The 18,772-nt window shown below is 42.0% G+C and overlaps 1 protein-coding gene across 1 annotated transcript in view; it reads right to left on the bottom strand.

Moving 5' to 3' along the window:
- Window positions 1-16,029, bottom strand: part of JMY (junction mediating and regulatory protein, p53 cofactor) — a 49,596-nt gene extending 33,567 nt beyond the window's left edge. The window contains exon 1 of the mRNA XM_026670587.2: window positions 14,662-16,029. Within this exon, the coding sequence (XP_026526372.2) occupies window positions 14,662-15,636 (975 nt within the window). The 5' untranslated portion in view covers window positions 15,637-16,029. The remainder of the gene's footprint in view (window positions 1-14,661) is intronic.
- Between the last annotated feature and the right edge of the window lie 2,743 nt (window positions 16,030-18,772).

The following is an 18,772-nucleotide window of genomic DNA, read 5'->3' as shown; positions in this document are numbered from 1 at the left end:
GATTATTGCAGCTGCAGAATTTACAGCGAACACCACTCTAAATTCAGCCAAGTTTGCCTCTAGGGCCATGGCTTCCTCGGTGGCAGCTAGAGGGCTATTATGACTGCAAAATTGGTAATCTGACTCCCGCCGGAAGTGGAAGTTGGCATCTGCTCCAAGCGCTGGAGAGAAGCTCTTCGGGGAATCCTTGGACCCATATCTGGTTGAAACTAGGGACAAGAGAAAAGTCCTTTCTTCAACAGGAAAGAGAGTGGATTATTGACCAACTCCGTATTTCCATCCTTCTTCTTCCTTCCGGGCCGAATCCAGTCCTCACTTCTCCCGAAACCAGAGAGCGTTCCCTCAGCACCAGGAGCAAAGATCAGAGGTGGCAGGCAGACAACAACAAAATATGGGTAAACAGCCCTTTTGAGGGGGAGATCATTTCTTCCGATGCTCCAAGTGAATGCCTATTCTCCCCCCCAATCGGAGATTGTTTGGCTTTCTTTGCCTACAGATGGGAGGAGTCTACGTTGGACGCCTGGGTGCTCAGAATGGTGAGGTCAGGTCTGCAGTTGGAGTTCCTCTCACCATCCCCAAGTTTTTTTTATGAACTGTCCTGTTTCTCGGGGTAATTCTAAATGGGCCTTTGTGGAATCGGCCATTCTAAATACCTCGTGGACATAAGGGCCATACAGCCAGTTCCAGTGGATCAACGAGGGCTAGGATTTTACTACTGGCTCTTTGTGGTCCCAAAGGCATTGGGGTGGGGGGTGGGGGGAGAGGCAAGCTATTCTCAACCTCAAACTTTTGAACAGGTTCATCCCATACTGGCATTTTAAGATGCAGACCTTATATTTGATCCTAGAGAGCATTTGGGAGGGCGACCTCCTCTCTTCCATTGACCTCACGGAGGCTTACCTTCATATCCCCATCTGGCATCATCACCTCCAGTTCCTTTGTTTTTATTACCAGAACGACCATTTCCAGTAACGTGTCCTTCTGTTTGGGCTCTTATCGGCCATCAGTGTCTTCACCAAGGTGCTGGCAGCATTGATTGCTTTGCTTTGGGCGGTTCCGGTGAGAATACAATGTTACCTGGACGACATCTTGATCCAGTCGACTTCTCTCCACTCAGCACACCCTCCTCATTACATTGCAGTTTCTACAGGACCATGGTTTTTCTATCAATTTCAAGGAAAACCATCTCTCTCCCATGACCAGGCTACTTCATTTGGGCATGATCATCGATACGTCCCTCTGTGAGATATCCCTCTCTCTGGATCGTGTGGAAAGCCTAAACGAGATCATCCTTCAGATTCGAGGACAGTGCACAGTCCCCTTGTCTCATCTGTCCAAACTCCTCGTGATCTCCTGCATCAGCATCATCCCATGGGTACGGCTCCTTTCTCGGACTCTTCAATGGTTCCTGCTACCATATCAATGAGCAGGAACCAGCCACACTTCCTCCGGAGTGCTGGTTCCACCACAGATTCTGTGCTCATTCTGGTGGTGGCTATCTCCAGCAATCTGGAGGGGACATCCGTTCACAGAACTGGACAGAATCCTGCTCACCACGGATACCAGTCTCCAGGGCTGGGAGGCCCCTTTGGCTGGCGAGATTGCCCAAGGAAATTGGTCCAAGGTAGACAGAACCTGCCCCATAAACTGGCTAGAGCTCAGGGCCATCTCCCTGGCCCTAAAACATTTCCGGGCCAGGGTGGCAGGGGCCCACTTGTTGGTGATGACAGACAATGTGGCCGCAAAGGCATACGTCAACCAACAGGGGGGACCAGGTCCAGGGCCTTAATGAGAGAAGCCTAACGCCTGGGGCAGTAGGCAGAGAGGCACCTTTTGTCCATCTGGGAGGGCCACATTTCAGGTATCAACAATACCCAGGGCAACTGGCTAAGTCGGAGCAGGGTCGACCATTTGGAATGGAGTCTCCACCCTTCTCTGTTCAGGGAACTCTCAGGTTCAGAACTCCCACAATAACCTTTTCACCACTCCCTTGAACGCTCAAGTTGAGCAGATATTTCACCAGATTTCCTTCTCAGGGGGCGGAGGGGACGAATGCATTTCAGAGCAGATGGCCCCCAGGTCTCCTCTACGCCTTTACCCCTCTTCCAATCATTCCGGCGGTTATTCAGAAGATGTTGTAGGAAAAGGTGGAGCTGCTTCTCCTGGCACCCCATTGGCCACGGAGACCCTGGTTTGCTGATCTGGTGAATTTGTCTGTAGCCCAGCCGTGGAGGATCCCGGCTCACAGGATCTCCTTTCATCAGGAAGCTTTGATTCACCCAAACCCTCAGTGGTTCCTCTTGATCATATAGCACTTGAGTGGCAACATCTGAGAGACCTTAGCCTTCCTGATAAGGTTATCCATACCATTCAGGCTTCCCGTAAACCTTCTACGATTTGCATTTACGATATCACCTAGAAGGTTTTCTGTAATTGGTGTCTGAAGGAAAACCGGGTTCCCACCTCAGCATCGGTAGCTGACGTGTTATTCTTCCTTCAGGAAGGATTAGATAAAGGGCTCACGCCCAACACCCTTTGCCATCAGGTGGCAGCCCTGTCATCAGTTCTGTACTGGGGAAACTTCCCTGTCCCATCATCCTTCAGTTCGTAGGTTTTTAAAGGGGACCTCCAATCTCCATCCACCGGTGGTTCATAGGTACCCCACATGGGAGCTCCCTAAGGTATTGCAGGCTCTTACAGAGACCCCATTTGAACCCCTCAGATTTGTGTCACTCCAATTCATGACCTTTAAGGTAGTTTTTCTAGTGGCTATTACATCAGCCAGAATGGTGTCAGAGCTGGCAGTGCTCTCAGTTAGACAGGATCTCTGCAATTTTCAGAACAGGGTGGTCCTCCGTTTAGATCCTACCTTTGTCCCAAAAATCAACACCTGGTTCCATAGGGCTCAAGACATTGTGTTGCCAGATTTCTGCCCTCAGCCATGCCATGAGTTAGAGCACAAGTAGCATACATTGGATGTGAAGAGAGCACTATGCATCTACATCAAACGTACTGCTGCTTTTCAAAAAACTGAGGCTATGTTCATGTCCTTTTCCCCAAACTCGTTGGAGTGCAAGGCTTCATCTCCTACCCTAAGTAGATGGATCAGAGTATATATTACCAAGGCCTACCAGACCTTGCCCCTCTGATGCCCAAAAATCTAACGGCTCACTCCACTAGGAGTGCAACTACATCTGCCGCTTGGTCCACTCAGGCATCTCTCAAAGAGATCTGTAGAACGGCTACCTGGGCATCTCCATCACCCTTCATACGGCACTATCGTCTGGATTCATTTGCTTCAGCGGATGCAGCATTAGGCAGACAAGTGCTACAGGGGGTTGTTCCACAAGCAGAATAAGCAGACCAGACAATGGCCCTCCGGTGGACATGCAGGTTTTGGTATGTCCCATCCTGGATTCTCGGCAAAGCATGGATGAGAATGGGCGTTGGTATAATTACCTGAGAACGTCCTTTCTATCTATGCTGCAAGAGAGTCCAGTCCCACCCTTGTTGTGTCTGGTTCTGGTAGGGAAGGGGGTTGTTTCTAATTGGTTTTTTGCTTCCGTAGACTCTCTACGTCTGTCAAGTATCTTCGCCTATAGCTGGGGACCCAGCTAGGGGCTGGCTTTTTATATAGTGGCAGACTCAGCTCTATGACATCACAGGGAGTTTAACCCATCCTGGGCTCTCTTGCAGCATAGATAGAAAGGGCGTTCTCAGGTAATTATACCAATGCCCATTCACACATATCAATTAGATTTATCTAATTTTACAAATTTACAGTCTTTCTTCATTGCCATAGTAAAGATCTAAACGTTTCAAATCAGAAAAAAAGACCACCTCTAAATAATGTATTAAAATTATGAAATTCCACAGCAATACAAATTAAGTCATAGAACGCAGAAAGCTGCCATGCAAAAAATAAAGATCTAAATTAGCCCTGCCAATCTGATTCTGTTAATAAGAATGACAAAATATTAGACAAAAATATTAAGACTTGTCAAACAAACAAACCACTGTCAATTATTGTACATAAACCCTACCTTAGGGTTTGCAATGACCATTGTAAAATTGGTAAAAAAGATGGAAAAAAGATTAATGAAAAAATATGTTAAATTATACTATTAAGATTTAAATGAAGACTATGGCAAAGGCAAGCAAGTCTAGTACCAATAGTAATAGGTGCCTTTGGGTGCAGTCCCAAAACAATTGGACCACCACTTGAACACAATAGGCGTTGACAAATTTGCCATCAGTCAAATGCAGAAGGCGACTGTTCTTAGAACAGCTTCCATCCTGCGATGATATTTGTAACACTGTCAAACATCCAGATCTGTCTATCCCAGGTCCTTGGTAATACAGCTATACTACATGGGTAAATATACTTAAGACATAAGGCAGTATTGTGGGAATTAGGTGTTCAGAGGAGTGAAAACTATCTTGATATCTTGTTGTTTTGTCATGCAACACACTGTAGTGGCATCCAAGGGAAGCAATTTATGTTCAGGATGTGAAGGGTCTTGTAGATATTTTCTCAGCTCTCCTTTTGACCCATGCAATATACAGGTCCTCAACGGAAGGCAGGCTGGTTGCAGTTGTTCTTTCTGCAATCCTAACTATCTGTTGTGTTTGGCTGCTATACTAAACCAGATAGTTATAGAAGTTCAAATGACAGACTCAATAATTCCTCTGTAGAACTGTATCAACAGCTCCTGGAACAGTCTGAACTTTCTGAGTTGATGCAGGAAGAATATTCTTTGTTCTTTATGACTTTTTAATGATGGTGGTAATGATAGGTGTCCATTTCAAATCCTGGAAGAGTATAAAACCCCAAAACTTGAAAAATTGGCAAAATGTATTGTTTGCTAATTACCCCCTAAATTATGAACCATTACTATAGAATCATTATCTAATATGAGAAGCAGTTTCTCTATAAGATTTAATGAAAAGTCTTTTCCTTCTATTGCATAAAATCCTTTACTGAAATGCCAAGAAATGAAGCAGAGATCTTCTACATGCAAATCTTCTTCCATTTATCTGGGTAATGATCCTACCCTCTTAATGAGAACAATATGAGTTTTCTGTTATTTGAAGATGCCAAGTTTTATGACATTCCTATTTTTTCTATTTTAATACATCTGAAATACATGACATAAATAAAATAAATCAGAAATAGCTTTTACTTTGTTAATTTACTGAAAACTACTACTACTTCTATTATATATACAATACTGATGGATGAGAGAAGAGAACCTGGAATTGATGGACCTAATGAGAAGGGATATATGAAATGTATGAGGAAACTACGGATGGACAGAACACCTGAATTCACACTAACTGGGGCATAGCTAGTTACTCAACGCTTCAATATAAAGAAGAGGAAGTTGCTCTCACATCTGGGGATAGACCAACTCCACATTACACGCCATACTCAAGAAGATTTGGAGGAACAACTGGATGTGCAGCCAATCCCTGAAACTGGAACGTAACTGCCACCCTCTCCATTGCAGAGCACACCAGCTGATGGCATAAGATCATAGATAAACTAGCTAGAGACCAATTACTAAGGCTCAGTAAGAAGTACCATCAGATAATATGCTAGAACAGGGGAGTTAAACTCAAGGCCCCTTGGGCCGGATTTGGCCCACAATGTGGTCGTATCCAGCCCCTGAGGCTGTCCTGGAAACAATAAGGGGCTGGCCTGCATTGCTTTCACCTGGCCCATCCAATCCTGGCAGGCGCGCAGGAGGCAGGTGCACGCCAGGATGGGTGGGCCAAGCCTGTGGATGTGTGCACCTGCCGCCTCCTGTGCGCATGCATGCCTGATGGGATGCTGTGGCCAGGACTGTGCACGTGTGCTCCTGCCGGGATGGGATCAGCCAGGCCGAAGCGACGTGGGCAGATTCCTTATAGGTTCCAAGATGGCTGCTCTTAGTGGCCTTTCAAGTGTGTGCGTGTAGAAGGGAGGTGTCCGGCAGCAGGGGCTCCGCAACTGGCCCTCCAAGAAGCATCATGGTGGTGGCAGCACTGGCAGGAAGCAGAGTTGGGGCAAAAGGCGCATGATGCAGACCACCGGATGCACCTACTCCATCCCATGTGGTTGGAGCAGGCAGCTGGCTGCTTGGCACATCCAGCAGGGCGGACCACATGCCTTTCCCCTGCACCTCTATCTCTGGCTACTGCTGCCAATGCAGGCCAAGACAAGGTGATGCAGGATGTGGGGCAGCAGCTGCCTACTCCGTCCTTTTGGTTTTGGCTTGCAGTTGGAGAGCAGGTCACTGCTGGTCATGGGCCTTGCCCTTGGCCCACGCATGAAGTGTGTGCTCTCACTCACCCCATGCATCACAACCCTACCGTGGGCCGCCGCCGCTCAGCAAACCCGCTGCTGCTGCTTGGCAGACCTGCCTAGCCTGAAGGAGGTGAAGCAGCCAGCTAGAAAGGCTGAGTAGAGGTCATAGAGCACGCCCAGATCCAGCAGGCAAAAGGCAGCCAACACAAGTGGGGAAAGAACCAAGATCCCCATTGGCACCATGGCCTCCCAGGCCCAGCAGAGTGGGGGGAGACTTACAAACCTCACTGGGCCTGGGTGGCCATGCCTAGCAGCACAGATGAACAAGCTGCTACCAGCAGGCTCCCACCCATCCTGGCTAACCCAAGGAAAGACATCCCAACGGTACTTTTCAAAAGGCAGCTGGACTTCCTTGGTTTTTTTCCCTTGAAAACATTTCATTTCTCATCCAAGAAGCTTCTTCTGGGTAATAGGAATTTATAAGTTCAGCCAGAACTGAAGAAACTTCATGGACAAGAAGTGAAACTTTTCAACAAAAAACCCAAGAACTGCACAACATGGAAAGTTCTATCAGGCCTTATAGCCACTAAGCTACATTACCATATGGGCCATTGGGCCAATACACAGCTCCAAAGGGCACTGGAAATAACACCAGAGGCTCAAAATACCAACTCATAAACAGACCAGTTGCCCAAGACTCAAGGTCTAGAGAGAGACCAATCAGAGCATAACCTGGACTGACCACAGAAACCCTACAATTCAATGCCAGACACATAGATCTGTGAATGATTGCGGCAATACAAAGTCAACAGAACACTAAAGACTTTCCTCAACAACTCAATGGGACTTTGGAAGACAATATTGGAAGTCAACTCAAGACAACTCACGCAAGTAGCTATTAAGTGCGGCATATACCAAAGTGATGCACTGTCCCACTGCTGTTCTGCATAGGCTTGAACTCTCCCAGCCAGATAATCACAGGGGCTTAATATAAGTTCAAGAGTAGAACTACCATCATGGATGACATCAAGTTGTAAGCTAGGAATGAACGAGACATTGACTCACTGGTCCACCTGAGAAGGATCTATAGTGAGGACACTGGGAAGTCATTCAGACCAGAGAAGTGTGTCTGGATGGTGATCGAGAGAGAAAGGCAAAATAGTTAAGATTGAAAGGGTAGAATTACCAGTGGGCCACATAGCACATACAGACCAGTGTTAACTACCTTGGTATCTCAGTCACATGGGAACCATGAGGAAGAGGCAAAGAGGATACAACATTCAAGTATCGCTAAAGGATCAGACAGGTCTTGAAGAGCCAGCTCAATGGGAAGAACAAGATCCATGCCATCAATAGGTATGCCCTGCCCATCATAAGATAGCATACTGGTATAGTGAGCTGCCCAAAAAAGGGACATTGACGCTGCTCATGTGAGAATCTAGAAGCTCCTCACAATATCCAGTGGTTTCCACCCCAAATCCAACACCTAGAGATTGTACACTAGCCAGAAAGAGGATGGTGAATGTCAAAACCATTGTCCTGGATGAAACCCAGAGCATCCAGGAATACATCAGTAAGATGGCACCTGAAGATGAGCTGCTAAGAAAATGTCTGAGGCAGCAGCAGACATGGAAGATCAAGCAATGTCATGGCAAAACAAAACAAGATCCTGCATGGGATATACCATTAATATGTAGCTGAGGTAGCAAGGTAGCAAGCATTGAGGAATCCTATTAGTGGCTGGAAAGGGGCTACACTGAAAGACTATACAATGAATAGGATTAAAAATAAAAAGAGATGATTTAATGTGGAACCGAAGTAAATGGTGAAATGAGTATTTTGAAGATCTGTATGAAAATGACATCTCAAAGAATGAATAATGAAACAAATGCTGTAATGTTTAGTATCCAATTAAAAATGATAAAGGTCATGAATGCAGTGAGAATATTGGAAAACAGTAAAGTTCCCAGTATATTAGTACAACAGTAAAAATGTTAAAATATGGGTGTTATTTGATTATGGGGTGTTTAATGTATGTATGACATGTTTGTGCAAGTCTGTGAGAGCCCTGCCTGAAAAATGGAAGAACACCATCATGCAGCAAGAAAGTAAGAATGAATGGTAAATAATAACAGAATAAACAGTGTCTTAAGTGTGCCTGGGAAGGTGTTTGGCAAAATTCTGAAAGGGGACAGTAGTCCCAATTTGGGAAATACAATACAGTTGTATGCAATGTGAAGTATGTTAAGGCCTGATCTTTTCTTTTCAGTAGCTCACTCATAAATGTGAGAAAGTTTATTGTAAGTTGACTTAAAGAAAGCATAGACTTAAAACACAGAATAGTTTATGTGACTAAGGAATTAAAAGTTGATAGCTGAATGGGAAAAGAACAGTAAATGGTAGAAGTAAATCCTGGATGCAAATAAACTGAATACTTAGTGAATGATTCAAAACTGTTCCAAGAGCACAACAAGGATGTTTGGTATCATCTTGATTAATACATACATTGACAAACATGTTAAGAAATGCTTTTGGTGGATGTGGATGTACTTTATATGTAGATTATGTGTTGCTGGTTAAGAACTTTGCAACAAGTATAAATAATGACACAATCATGATGTGAAAATTAATGTATCAAAGGCCAAGGTAGCGTTTAACCAAAAAATGGTCATACACAGGCACTAAGGAATACAAAAATGAATAAGTTTTAAGGTATGTAAACGCTAGTGGAAAAGTTGTGATACCATGTGGCTGTTGCAAGGAATGAACATTTGTCAAAAATAATGAAAACATCTCTCTCTCTCTCTCTACAAAAGCGAAATACCACTCACACATCATCGCAACATCTCCAGAACCGTAAAGCCTACAAACTTGAAATTTGGCACATATGTTCCTCATAGCTTCTAGGTGCTCACTAAGAAAGGATTTTTTGAAATGACCATCAGAGCATTAGTATTTCGTATATTATTATTAACACGCTCTGACGCTAAGGAGTTCTAATCCACCTCCCCACCTACAAAACACAAGCAGAGGAGAAGAGTTTTAGTTTCAGAGCAGCAAGCAGCTTTAGTACAGAACAGTTGACTAAGGCATGCCCAGGCTCCTTGCTATCTCCTTGCTCACACATCAGATACTGTTTCAGTTTCCGAACAATCTCACACACTGACAGGACACTAGCCAGATGAATACCGATGGATGCTGGTAGGCAGCGGCAGAATTTTTTCCCCTTATTTTCCTCCCCCAAAATTAAGCCCGATCAGTTTCATAGCGAAGCACGGGTATCCAGCTAGTCTGTATATATAAAAGTGAAATTTAAAAATAAAATAAAAATTAAAAACAAAAAGGTATTAAGAGTTGTTAACCTAATCCTACATAGCTTTTTCTCTGGTAATATCACACTACTAACTAGAGCATACAAAACATTTGCTGAACCAATACTCAAATACAGCTCATCAGTCTGGAACCCACATTACATATCTGATATTAGCAAAGTTGAGAAAGTCAGAAATATTTCACAAGAAGAGTTCTCCACTCCTCTACTCATTGTAGAATACCTTATGCCACCAGACTTGAAATTCTAGACCTAGAAAACCTTGAATTACGCTGTCATCGGTCTGATCTAAGTATGGTATATAAAATCATACATTGCAATGACTTACCTGTCAATGAATACTTCAGCTTCAACCATAACAACACAAGAGCACACAATAGATACAAACTCAAGGTTAACCGCACCAAACTTGATTGCAGGAAATACGACTTCAGCAACAGAGTGGTCAATGTCTGGAATACTCTACCTGACTCTGTGGTTTCTTCCCCAAACCCCAAAAACTTTAACATTAGACTGTGTACTATTGACCTCACCCCTTTCCTAAGAGGTCTGTAGAGGGCGTGCATAAGCGCACCAACGTGCCTACCGTCCCTGTCCTATTGTTTCTTTTATTTTTCTTATACGTACCCATTTCATGTATTCATAACTATGTATATCCTTATACCTATTATCTTGTAAGCGATTGACAAATCAAAATAAATAAATAATAAATAAATAAATACCACTCACACATCATCACAAAATCTCCAGAACTGTAAAGTCTACAAACTTGAAATTTGGCACATATGTTCCTCTTGGCTTCTAGGTGCCCACTAAGGATTTTTTGAAATGACCATCAAGCATTATTATTAACACGCTCTGATGCTAAGGAGTTCTACTCCCTCTCCCCACTGAAAAGAAATCTGTTCCAAATGCAAAAGACAAGCAGGAATTTCAGTTTCACAGCACCAAGCAGCTTCACTACACAACAGTTGAGCTAAGCCACGCCCAGGCTCCTTGTTGTCTCCTTCTTGCTCACACAGCAAATACTGTTTCAGTTTCCAACAGCCTTACACAGACAGGACACTAGCCAGATGAATACCAATGGATGCTGGTAGGCAGAGGCAGAAATTTGTTCCCTTATTTTCCTCCCCCAAAACTAACCCCAACCACATAGTTCGTAGTGAAGCACCGGTATCGAGCTAGTATATTTTATAATATTGGAAGCGAGAACAATTGTTTCAGAAGAAGCCTGAAAATAATGGCAATGGATTACTTATTAAGTTTACAAAGATAGACAAGAAGAAACAGTATCAATAATGAAGTGTACTTTTGCATACTATATTATGTGGGAGTGAGAATTGAAGTGTAAAAGTTGAATGGAGTAGAAATGGGTTATTAAGTAAAACAAGTAAAACAAGAAGAGATAGGATCAAGACAAAATGGATGCTGAGTAAATGTGAACTATATAGAAAAGTTGAGAAAGCAGTACAAAACTAATACATTAATGTGATTTGGTTATACAGAGAGAAGCATGACGACTGCATCATAAAATAAATATATATAGGAAGAGTGATGGATTGACAGGAAGGAAAAACACTAATAAGACCTAAAAAAAGAGAGTGTTGAACAGTTTGAAAAATTAAATGCAGTATATGAATTGTATGGATGACATAACCAGAAATAGTTTCCAATGATAGAAAAAGTATGGACAGTAATTGTGAATGGCATCTGTATAAAACAAAATTTAGTTATATTTCTTCTTTTAGTCCTCTATGTTTCTTTTACCATTTTTATTCTTTTTCTACACTTAATCTAACTTTTTATCCTGAAAGTAACTTGCATAACAAGTATATATAAAGATCCATTATACAGAAATTATTAAACTAAACTTTTTTTAAAAAAAATCATACTGTTTATTAGATTTATATCCTCCTTTTTCTCGAAGAGCACAAGACAGCCTTATCTCTCTTCACTTTAACTCCACTGCAATTACTTCTTTAAGTGAGGCTAGGCTGAGGGACAGTGACTGGCTCAGAGTTAGCCACTGAATTTCCATGGTTGAGTTTGAGATTAGAAAATAATATACGTAGTTCTCAAATTACAACCAAAATTAGGACCAGAATCCACACTGTGATATAGTTAAGTAAATCATGCCCATTTTTATAACTTTTTTGCTACAGTCTTAAGTGAATTTAGCTTCCCTCGCCACTAGTAACCTTCCCTGGGCTACCAACAAGTGCTTTGTTTGTTGGCAGCTCCGGGGAAGGTTACTAGAGGTGATCATGTGACTCTGCTCTGGGACACTGCAACTGTTACCTACCAATTGCCAAGAACCCAAATATTGATCATGTGATCGTGGAGACGCTGAGTTACAAATGCAAGGACAGGTCATAAATGACTTTTCTCAGTACCATATCTTTGAAGGTCATTAAACAAAAGTCAATACCCATAGTATGGACCACTATGAGACAAATTCTATATGATGAGATTTAAAGTGCCACTTCACCTGTTTATATTAACTTTTAAAGTAACTTAGGAGACCAATATTCTTCTACTTTCTATTTTAAGTATTAATATTAAATATTAAGAATATAATTTTGGCACAGAAGCAATTTTACAATTCCAACAATTATATTTGCAAAATTATTGCAAAAAGATATAAAGTTTTACATTTAATATAAAATTCTAATCAGGTCTGAACTTGAGTTGAATGTTGCATAGTTCATCAGGAATGTGTGACTAAAGAAAACATAATCCCAGCTAATTCTAAATAAAAGGAATTTATCAGCACATATGGCCTTTCTTATTTTATCCAAAGAGTTGAATCATTCAACTGACCATCAGGATAAATCTTAATGAAAGGGCATATTAATATATGCTAGCAAATTTTATAACCATAGTTATTAATATTCTCTTTAAAACTGAAACATTTTGTCATGGGTTTTTAACTAGAGAACTGTAAGAATCCAGTATCTTGCTCAATGACTCTTTAACTTCTTTAAAGTCACTTTCAAAGCAAAGGTAAGGCAAAAGAAAATATGAGTGAAATACAAAACATGAACTGAGTTGTCTCATATTTCAAGAGATAATTGAATCCCAATCTGAAGTGTAAAAACTACTATATTCAGATTACACATTAATATTAAATGTCTGTCATCTGTTGCTTCATTATCATGGAATAATTTAACCAAGTGAGCTATGAGGTTCTTGTTTCAATTGACAAGCAGGTAATACAGTAGACAGTAGAAACCTGAGAGAAAAAAGTAAGTTATCCTTTCTTAAATATGCACCTTTTAATTAAATATGAATCAGTTACATAGAAGGTACTAACAGATATACTGACATCAGACAATGCATTTAATTAGCACATACAGTATATACGCAAATTGTTATCAATCAACATAATAATACTGGCACAGCCAATAGCTCTATTAGAATCATATCCACATAAAACTGAACCTAGTTTAACAAAACATATTTTATGCCTGTTTCATATGAGAAACATTTTAACTTCTAGAATACTTAAAATACTTGGTATGTAATTAAATACACTGCATGTATAATAACTTCATTTTTAAAATATATCCTGATTAGAATAAGGTTACCAATATTTACAGTAAGACAAAATCATATACAGACTAAAGAATTTGGATAAAACCTTACAATAGTGCTTTTAAAAAAACGTGTGGCACCAAAACACTCTTATTTCACACTGTTCAATGATTATTATATGTTTTTATCCAGTCTTTATTACTTTATTAGTAACTCAACATGACAAACATTCCTAAATACTCCTTCCTCCTATTTTCACCACCACCATCCTGTGGGGTGAGTTGGGCAGAGACAGAGGGACCAGCCCAAAGTCACTCAGCCAGTTTTCATGCCTAAGGCAGAAATAGAACTCAGTCTCCTGGTTTCTATGCCAGCCTTAACCATTACACTATACTGCCTTTCCATTATCTTTTTAGAATAAAATGTTATCCTCTTCTGAGAAACACACTCAAGCAATAAAACTTTTCCTTGCATATTGCTGCTACTATGGTCCTACACAACTTTTATTTTGTATAATTACCATGAATTATAAAATAAATGGTCTAGTTCCCTTCTATTGAAATCTCAGCTTTGATTGTTATTACAACTGACATCCTACTTCTGGGCTAAACTCCTATTGTTACAAATATGCCAACTTCAAAATCAAATTTAGCAGAAAACAAATACCACTTATTTACTTGCTTATTAGATTTATAGTTTCCCATTCACTGGAAATTCCAAAAAGTCAATATGGCAGCAATTTGAAGTTGGTATTATTGTTTCATCTTGCTTTGTTTTACTGATCTTGCTGTGAGCAAACAGGGTTATTGTATGTAAGATGATAAATCATGTACGTCAGGTACTAAATAAAAATTATCACGATTGAAGCCCCACCCCTCTTGTGCAGGTATGAAAATACTGCCATCTTCTTCCTTTTTTTAAAAAAAAAATTATCTTCTGGATGTGTTTTGTCCAATCAATATATGTTTATCCTAATTTCTCCTAAAACAATAATTCTGCGAGGTAAATTAAGTGAATAAAGTCCCAAACAGCTTCACTAAGGGTGGATTTGAAACTGGGCCTTCCCAGTACAGCCCAACATATCAACCATGTTTATCGCTGTGGTTAATATTTTTACTTGTGAATCACCTAGATGCAGAGTCAGGAGGCCTAGAAATTTAATAAATAAAACACAAACATGTACATTCCCCTTAAAAAGTTCCATCATAGTTAGGTATACAAGTATCTGAATCCAGAATTTGTATCGAGGATTTACTAAGAAATACTCCAGCAAATGTTCAGACTTATGAACTAATTGTATTTCTCTAAGTATTTTGTTTTCCTTAAACGGGAGCATTTATTGGGAGCATTTATTAACAGTATGTTAAGAGGGAGAGAGGAAAAAAGAAAAAGAGAAGGAGATTTGTTTTAAGATTAAGTTGAAGAATAATTGGTGCAAGCAGAATGTATTAGCTTGATGAGGGTCTTCTCCGCCTCCCCCCTTATCTATACTGGGGGCATCGCTCACCTCCTGAATGCGCTTACGGGCCCTTTGCAAAACCTCCTCGTAGCCCTTCTGGCGTAGCTCGCTCAGACTCTCGTAATATTCCTCCGGGTCGTCGGTTTCGGTAAAGAGTACCTGAGAGAGGATCTTCCAGCCACAAGTATCGAGGCAGTGGCCCAGGTATACCTGCAGCTGATAGCACAGCGCATCCATCTCTCCCTCGGAGAGCTCTGGAGTCCCGAAGAGCACCGTCCACATCCCCGACGGTTCCTCGGGAAGGACGGGCAAACAGGGCTCCAGGTCGGAGTTCACCGAGCTCAGCTGTTGATGGACGGCCCGCAGATCCTGGAAAGAGAAGAGGCCGGCCCAGCTGCATTCCTCTCCCGATAGCGCTTCCACCTCGGCGGAGGCCGCGGTGGGCGACTCGGCCGCTTGAGGCCCGGCGGGAGGAGAAGGGAGAAAGGCGGCGGCGGCGGCGCCTCCCGAAGGCTCGTCCTTGCCCAGGTCCAGCTCTTCCAAATCTTCGGCCGCGCAGGCCAGCGCTGGGCTGAGCGGCGCCTTCGGAGCTGGCTGAGGCCTCCGGGACAGGCTGCTCTTCGTACTCGCTGGGCTCCTCTGCGACGCCTCAACCGCTCGGCTGCCCGGGCTGCGCGGAAGCGACTCGGCCCGGGCAGGCGATGCCGGCGAGCTCCTGGCTTGGACGGGTTCCGCGCCGCGTCGGGCCGGGGGTTTTCGTACAGTGGGGCTGCCGGCCGTTTTACAGGAGGCGCTTAGCGGCTCGGGCGCCCCGGGGCCCACTGCGCCAGTGCGGCGGAACTCCCGGGAGCCGCTGCGCTGCCTCTGCGCCGTCCGGTTGTGGCAGGTGATGGCGAACTTGCTCTCGATCTCATTCCAGGCCACGATAAAGACAAACTTCTGCTTCTCCCGCTCGTGGAAAGCGTGAGGCCTCACGGCCACCCAGTCCGCCTCCAAGGTCTCTTCCAAGGCGAAGGTGCTCATGGTGGACCGACACCGCGACTCCCCCCGCCTCTCTTTTCTCTCACGGACGTCGCGAAGCCGGTGGTGGCGGCGGAGAAGTCTCTGTTCCGGTCAAGATTGCCGGGTACCCAGTCACCGCCCAGCCTCAGCCATGTTAACGGCCGGCATCGGAAACCCAAGCGGGCGGAAACCCAAGCAGGAAAGATGCCAGGCTAGCCAGGACCCGGAGAGCCGCGGTGGAAAGGCGCCAGAGACCCGCCGTTGGCTTCAACAGCCGTTGCTGCTACTGCAGCGCGCGTGCGCGCCTTCCGCGCGCTCTGCTTTGTTGTCAAGAGTCTGGCGGCTGCAGAGTCTCCCGCACAGGTACTTGCAGGCGATCACGTGGAGACGCCGGATCTGTTTACAAGTCACCGCGAGGCCGCTGTCCCGCCTCTTGCGCTGTTTGCCCTCCCCCGCCTCTTCCCTTCAGCTGGGGGAGGGCGCATCTTCGAGTCCGCAGGACAGAGAGGACGGCGGTTCGCTCCTCTCTTTTGTCGGCCTTTTCCCCTCCGGGATTTCAGGAGCGCCTCCTTCTGTTCCCTTCCTCTTTCTCCTCGGAAAGATCCGGATCCAAGGGCTCCTCGGCGGATTAGGGGGGAAAGCCGGCATCCTGCCAAAAAGGCGGCTTGAACCCACGTCCGGTGCCGGAAAGGGCAGCAGCGCTTTAGAGTCCCAGCTGAGGGGTTCGTGAGACTCTCTTTCGGACAGTGGCCGCTGAAGTTTATGGCGGGTTTCTGCGGTGAGATGCGGGAGGGGGGGTGTTGACGAGCTCAACTTCGTTTGCAAACTGTTTCTTGCCTTTGAAGTGAGTCCCTCACGTTTTGGTTTGGTTGTTGCGGAAAGAAAATGTGTATCAATGAAAGGCGTCTGAGAGGAAACCTGTATCAATCGTAGCGACTTCAGATAGTCGGAAAATACAAACATGATGTGTGGGAGTCAGTCTTAATTTTCAACCAGCCTTACCAAAGTCTTTTGTAGAAACTATTTCCAAGGTACAATAGATATGTCGTTAGGCTTTTACATTTTTCTAAATTTCATTATTCAGTGTAGACCAGAAAATATACCCTGTATATCACATCTAAATATATCACAATTTGAATACTTGATTCCAATTTCTTTTCATATAATTTAATTCCATTACATTTTATTAATTATTTTCTATTAATTGTTAATAATTACAATATTATAAATAATAGTAATGACTAAATAATAAACAATAATGACTAAATATCTTTTGCCAAATCATTGTCTGATATCTTACTAGGCAGTGTGCTGAAAAATGTAGGCTAAAGGGGTCTAGGTTGACAGGCTGTAATACCAGTAAGAGTATTTGAAGCTAATATTCTTGACATTGGTCAATAATTATCAGAGATCATGATGGTTGTAATTAGGATAAAAAACACAAAGCTAATGCACATATATACCTGTCTCTCAAAGTAACAGTAAGTTAGAGATTCTGCCACAGTGCAGATATTTTCCACTTTAAAACTCAAGGACCTTCCTTATTAGGAAATAACACATTCAAGTCAGAGTTTTCTGACTTGAATCCACCAAAACAACAATAGAATCCTAATAGAGTTTTTCAAGATTATTTCCCTGAAAAGTATACAACTGAAATGAACCTAAATATAGTTCTTGAGACCTAAAGGCTATTTCTCTACAATTAAAACAGCTGATTGTAAAATAACGGACTCTCCTGTAGTAAGCAGGTATTTGGATATTGTGATGTTGTCTTAGTAGTTTTAGAAATATACATTATTTTTTAAAATATCCAAAAACAAATGTTTTCTGGCAGGTTCTCATTGGCTAGTTAATATTTAGATTTATTTTTCCAGCTTCCAAAAACAGAACTAGTGGAATTAGTGGTAAGGTTTAAATAATGGAAGATTCCCATCAGTTGAAATAGCAAGTTATATTTTGAGTAGGGAATATTTTTTGTTGAAGGTTGACTAGGGCCTATGTATCTGTAGTTAGTAAATTAAATATGAATAGGACGATCCCTACATCCTCTCTTTGTCATTCCCTTCATTTATACATTTGTATTCTGTTTTCACTAAATGCAATTTCAAAGAAGAGTAGCACAAAATGAAATAATGTAACTATTAAATGCATAGTGGAGTGTTTCTTAATCTCAGGAACTTTAAGATGGAGTTTTGGGAGTTGAAGTCTTAAAGTTGCTGAGATTGAGAAACACTGGTTCAGTGAGTACATCAAGCTATACTTACAGTGAAGAAAATAGAAGAACCTTGAAGTTGTGAGGCTACTTAGTGTAAAATTGAATAGTGAAGTTTATATTATGTGTCATATAAAATTTAATAAAACAGGTTACAATATCTATCCCCAAAAAGCAAAGAAAAACAAATACTTTAACTCTGTAACTACAACTCGAATTGTAAATGAGGAACCAAAACAGTAAATGAGGAACTGTGGGAGAAACCACAAGCCATATAATAGAGCAATTTTTTAAAATAGCTGCTGGGGTATTTTTCAAACAAACACATCTCATTCTTGTTACAAATTACTGATCAAAGGTGGTAAGTGGGTACATTTTTTAAATATTTAAATTTTGTTGCTTAGCGTTGTTGATCTTTGATTTTAATATAATTCTAAAAACTATAGCTTGAATTATGCCTTGCCTGACATATTGCGCTTCCATTGCAAAATGATTTAGATTTATTTCAGAAAAGTAAACAAGGCAGGCTAACGGTAGACCATCATTCATAGTTTATTAAATCTCACATATTTATCGACTCTCACAGGTGATAACTCCATAGAACTATACTATAGGGTTATTTGATACATTTGGATCAAGATGACAGCTTAACATGGTATAATAGGAAAATGACTAAATAGATTTAATGTGTATTTTTACTTGATACTTTCAGAACAATAATTTAATTTCTTTAAAATGTATAAATAATTTTTATCATCTATAAACTGACATATATGTTGAATGTGTTAAACATTTAATATTGCTTCACTTCTGCATTTTTATATAGAAGTCAACTTGTTTACTCCTTTTAAAAAAACACTAATTCAATAACTTGTTTTGCAAAGTCATAGATTTTACATTTTTTTTTCATATGAGCTGCCATATAAATGATGTTTGAATTGTCAT

This window comes from Notechis scutatus, chromosome 2 (assembly GCF_049901735.1).
Source record: "Notechis scutatus isolate UNSWTSFEM ecotype Mainland chromosome 2, rNotScu1.2, whole genome shotgun sequence".
NCBI classification, from domain to species: Eukaryota; Metazoa; Chordata; class Lepidosauria; order Squamata; family Elapidae; genus Notechis; species Notechis scutatus.
The sequence above is the reverse complement of the archived record's forward strand: the minus strand, read 5'-3'. Positions and strand labels throughout refer to the sequence as shown.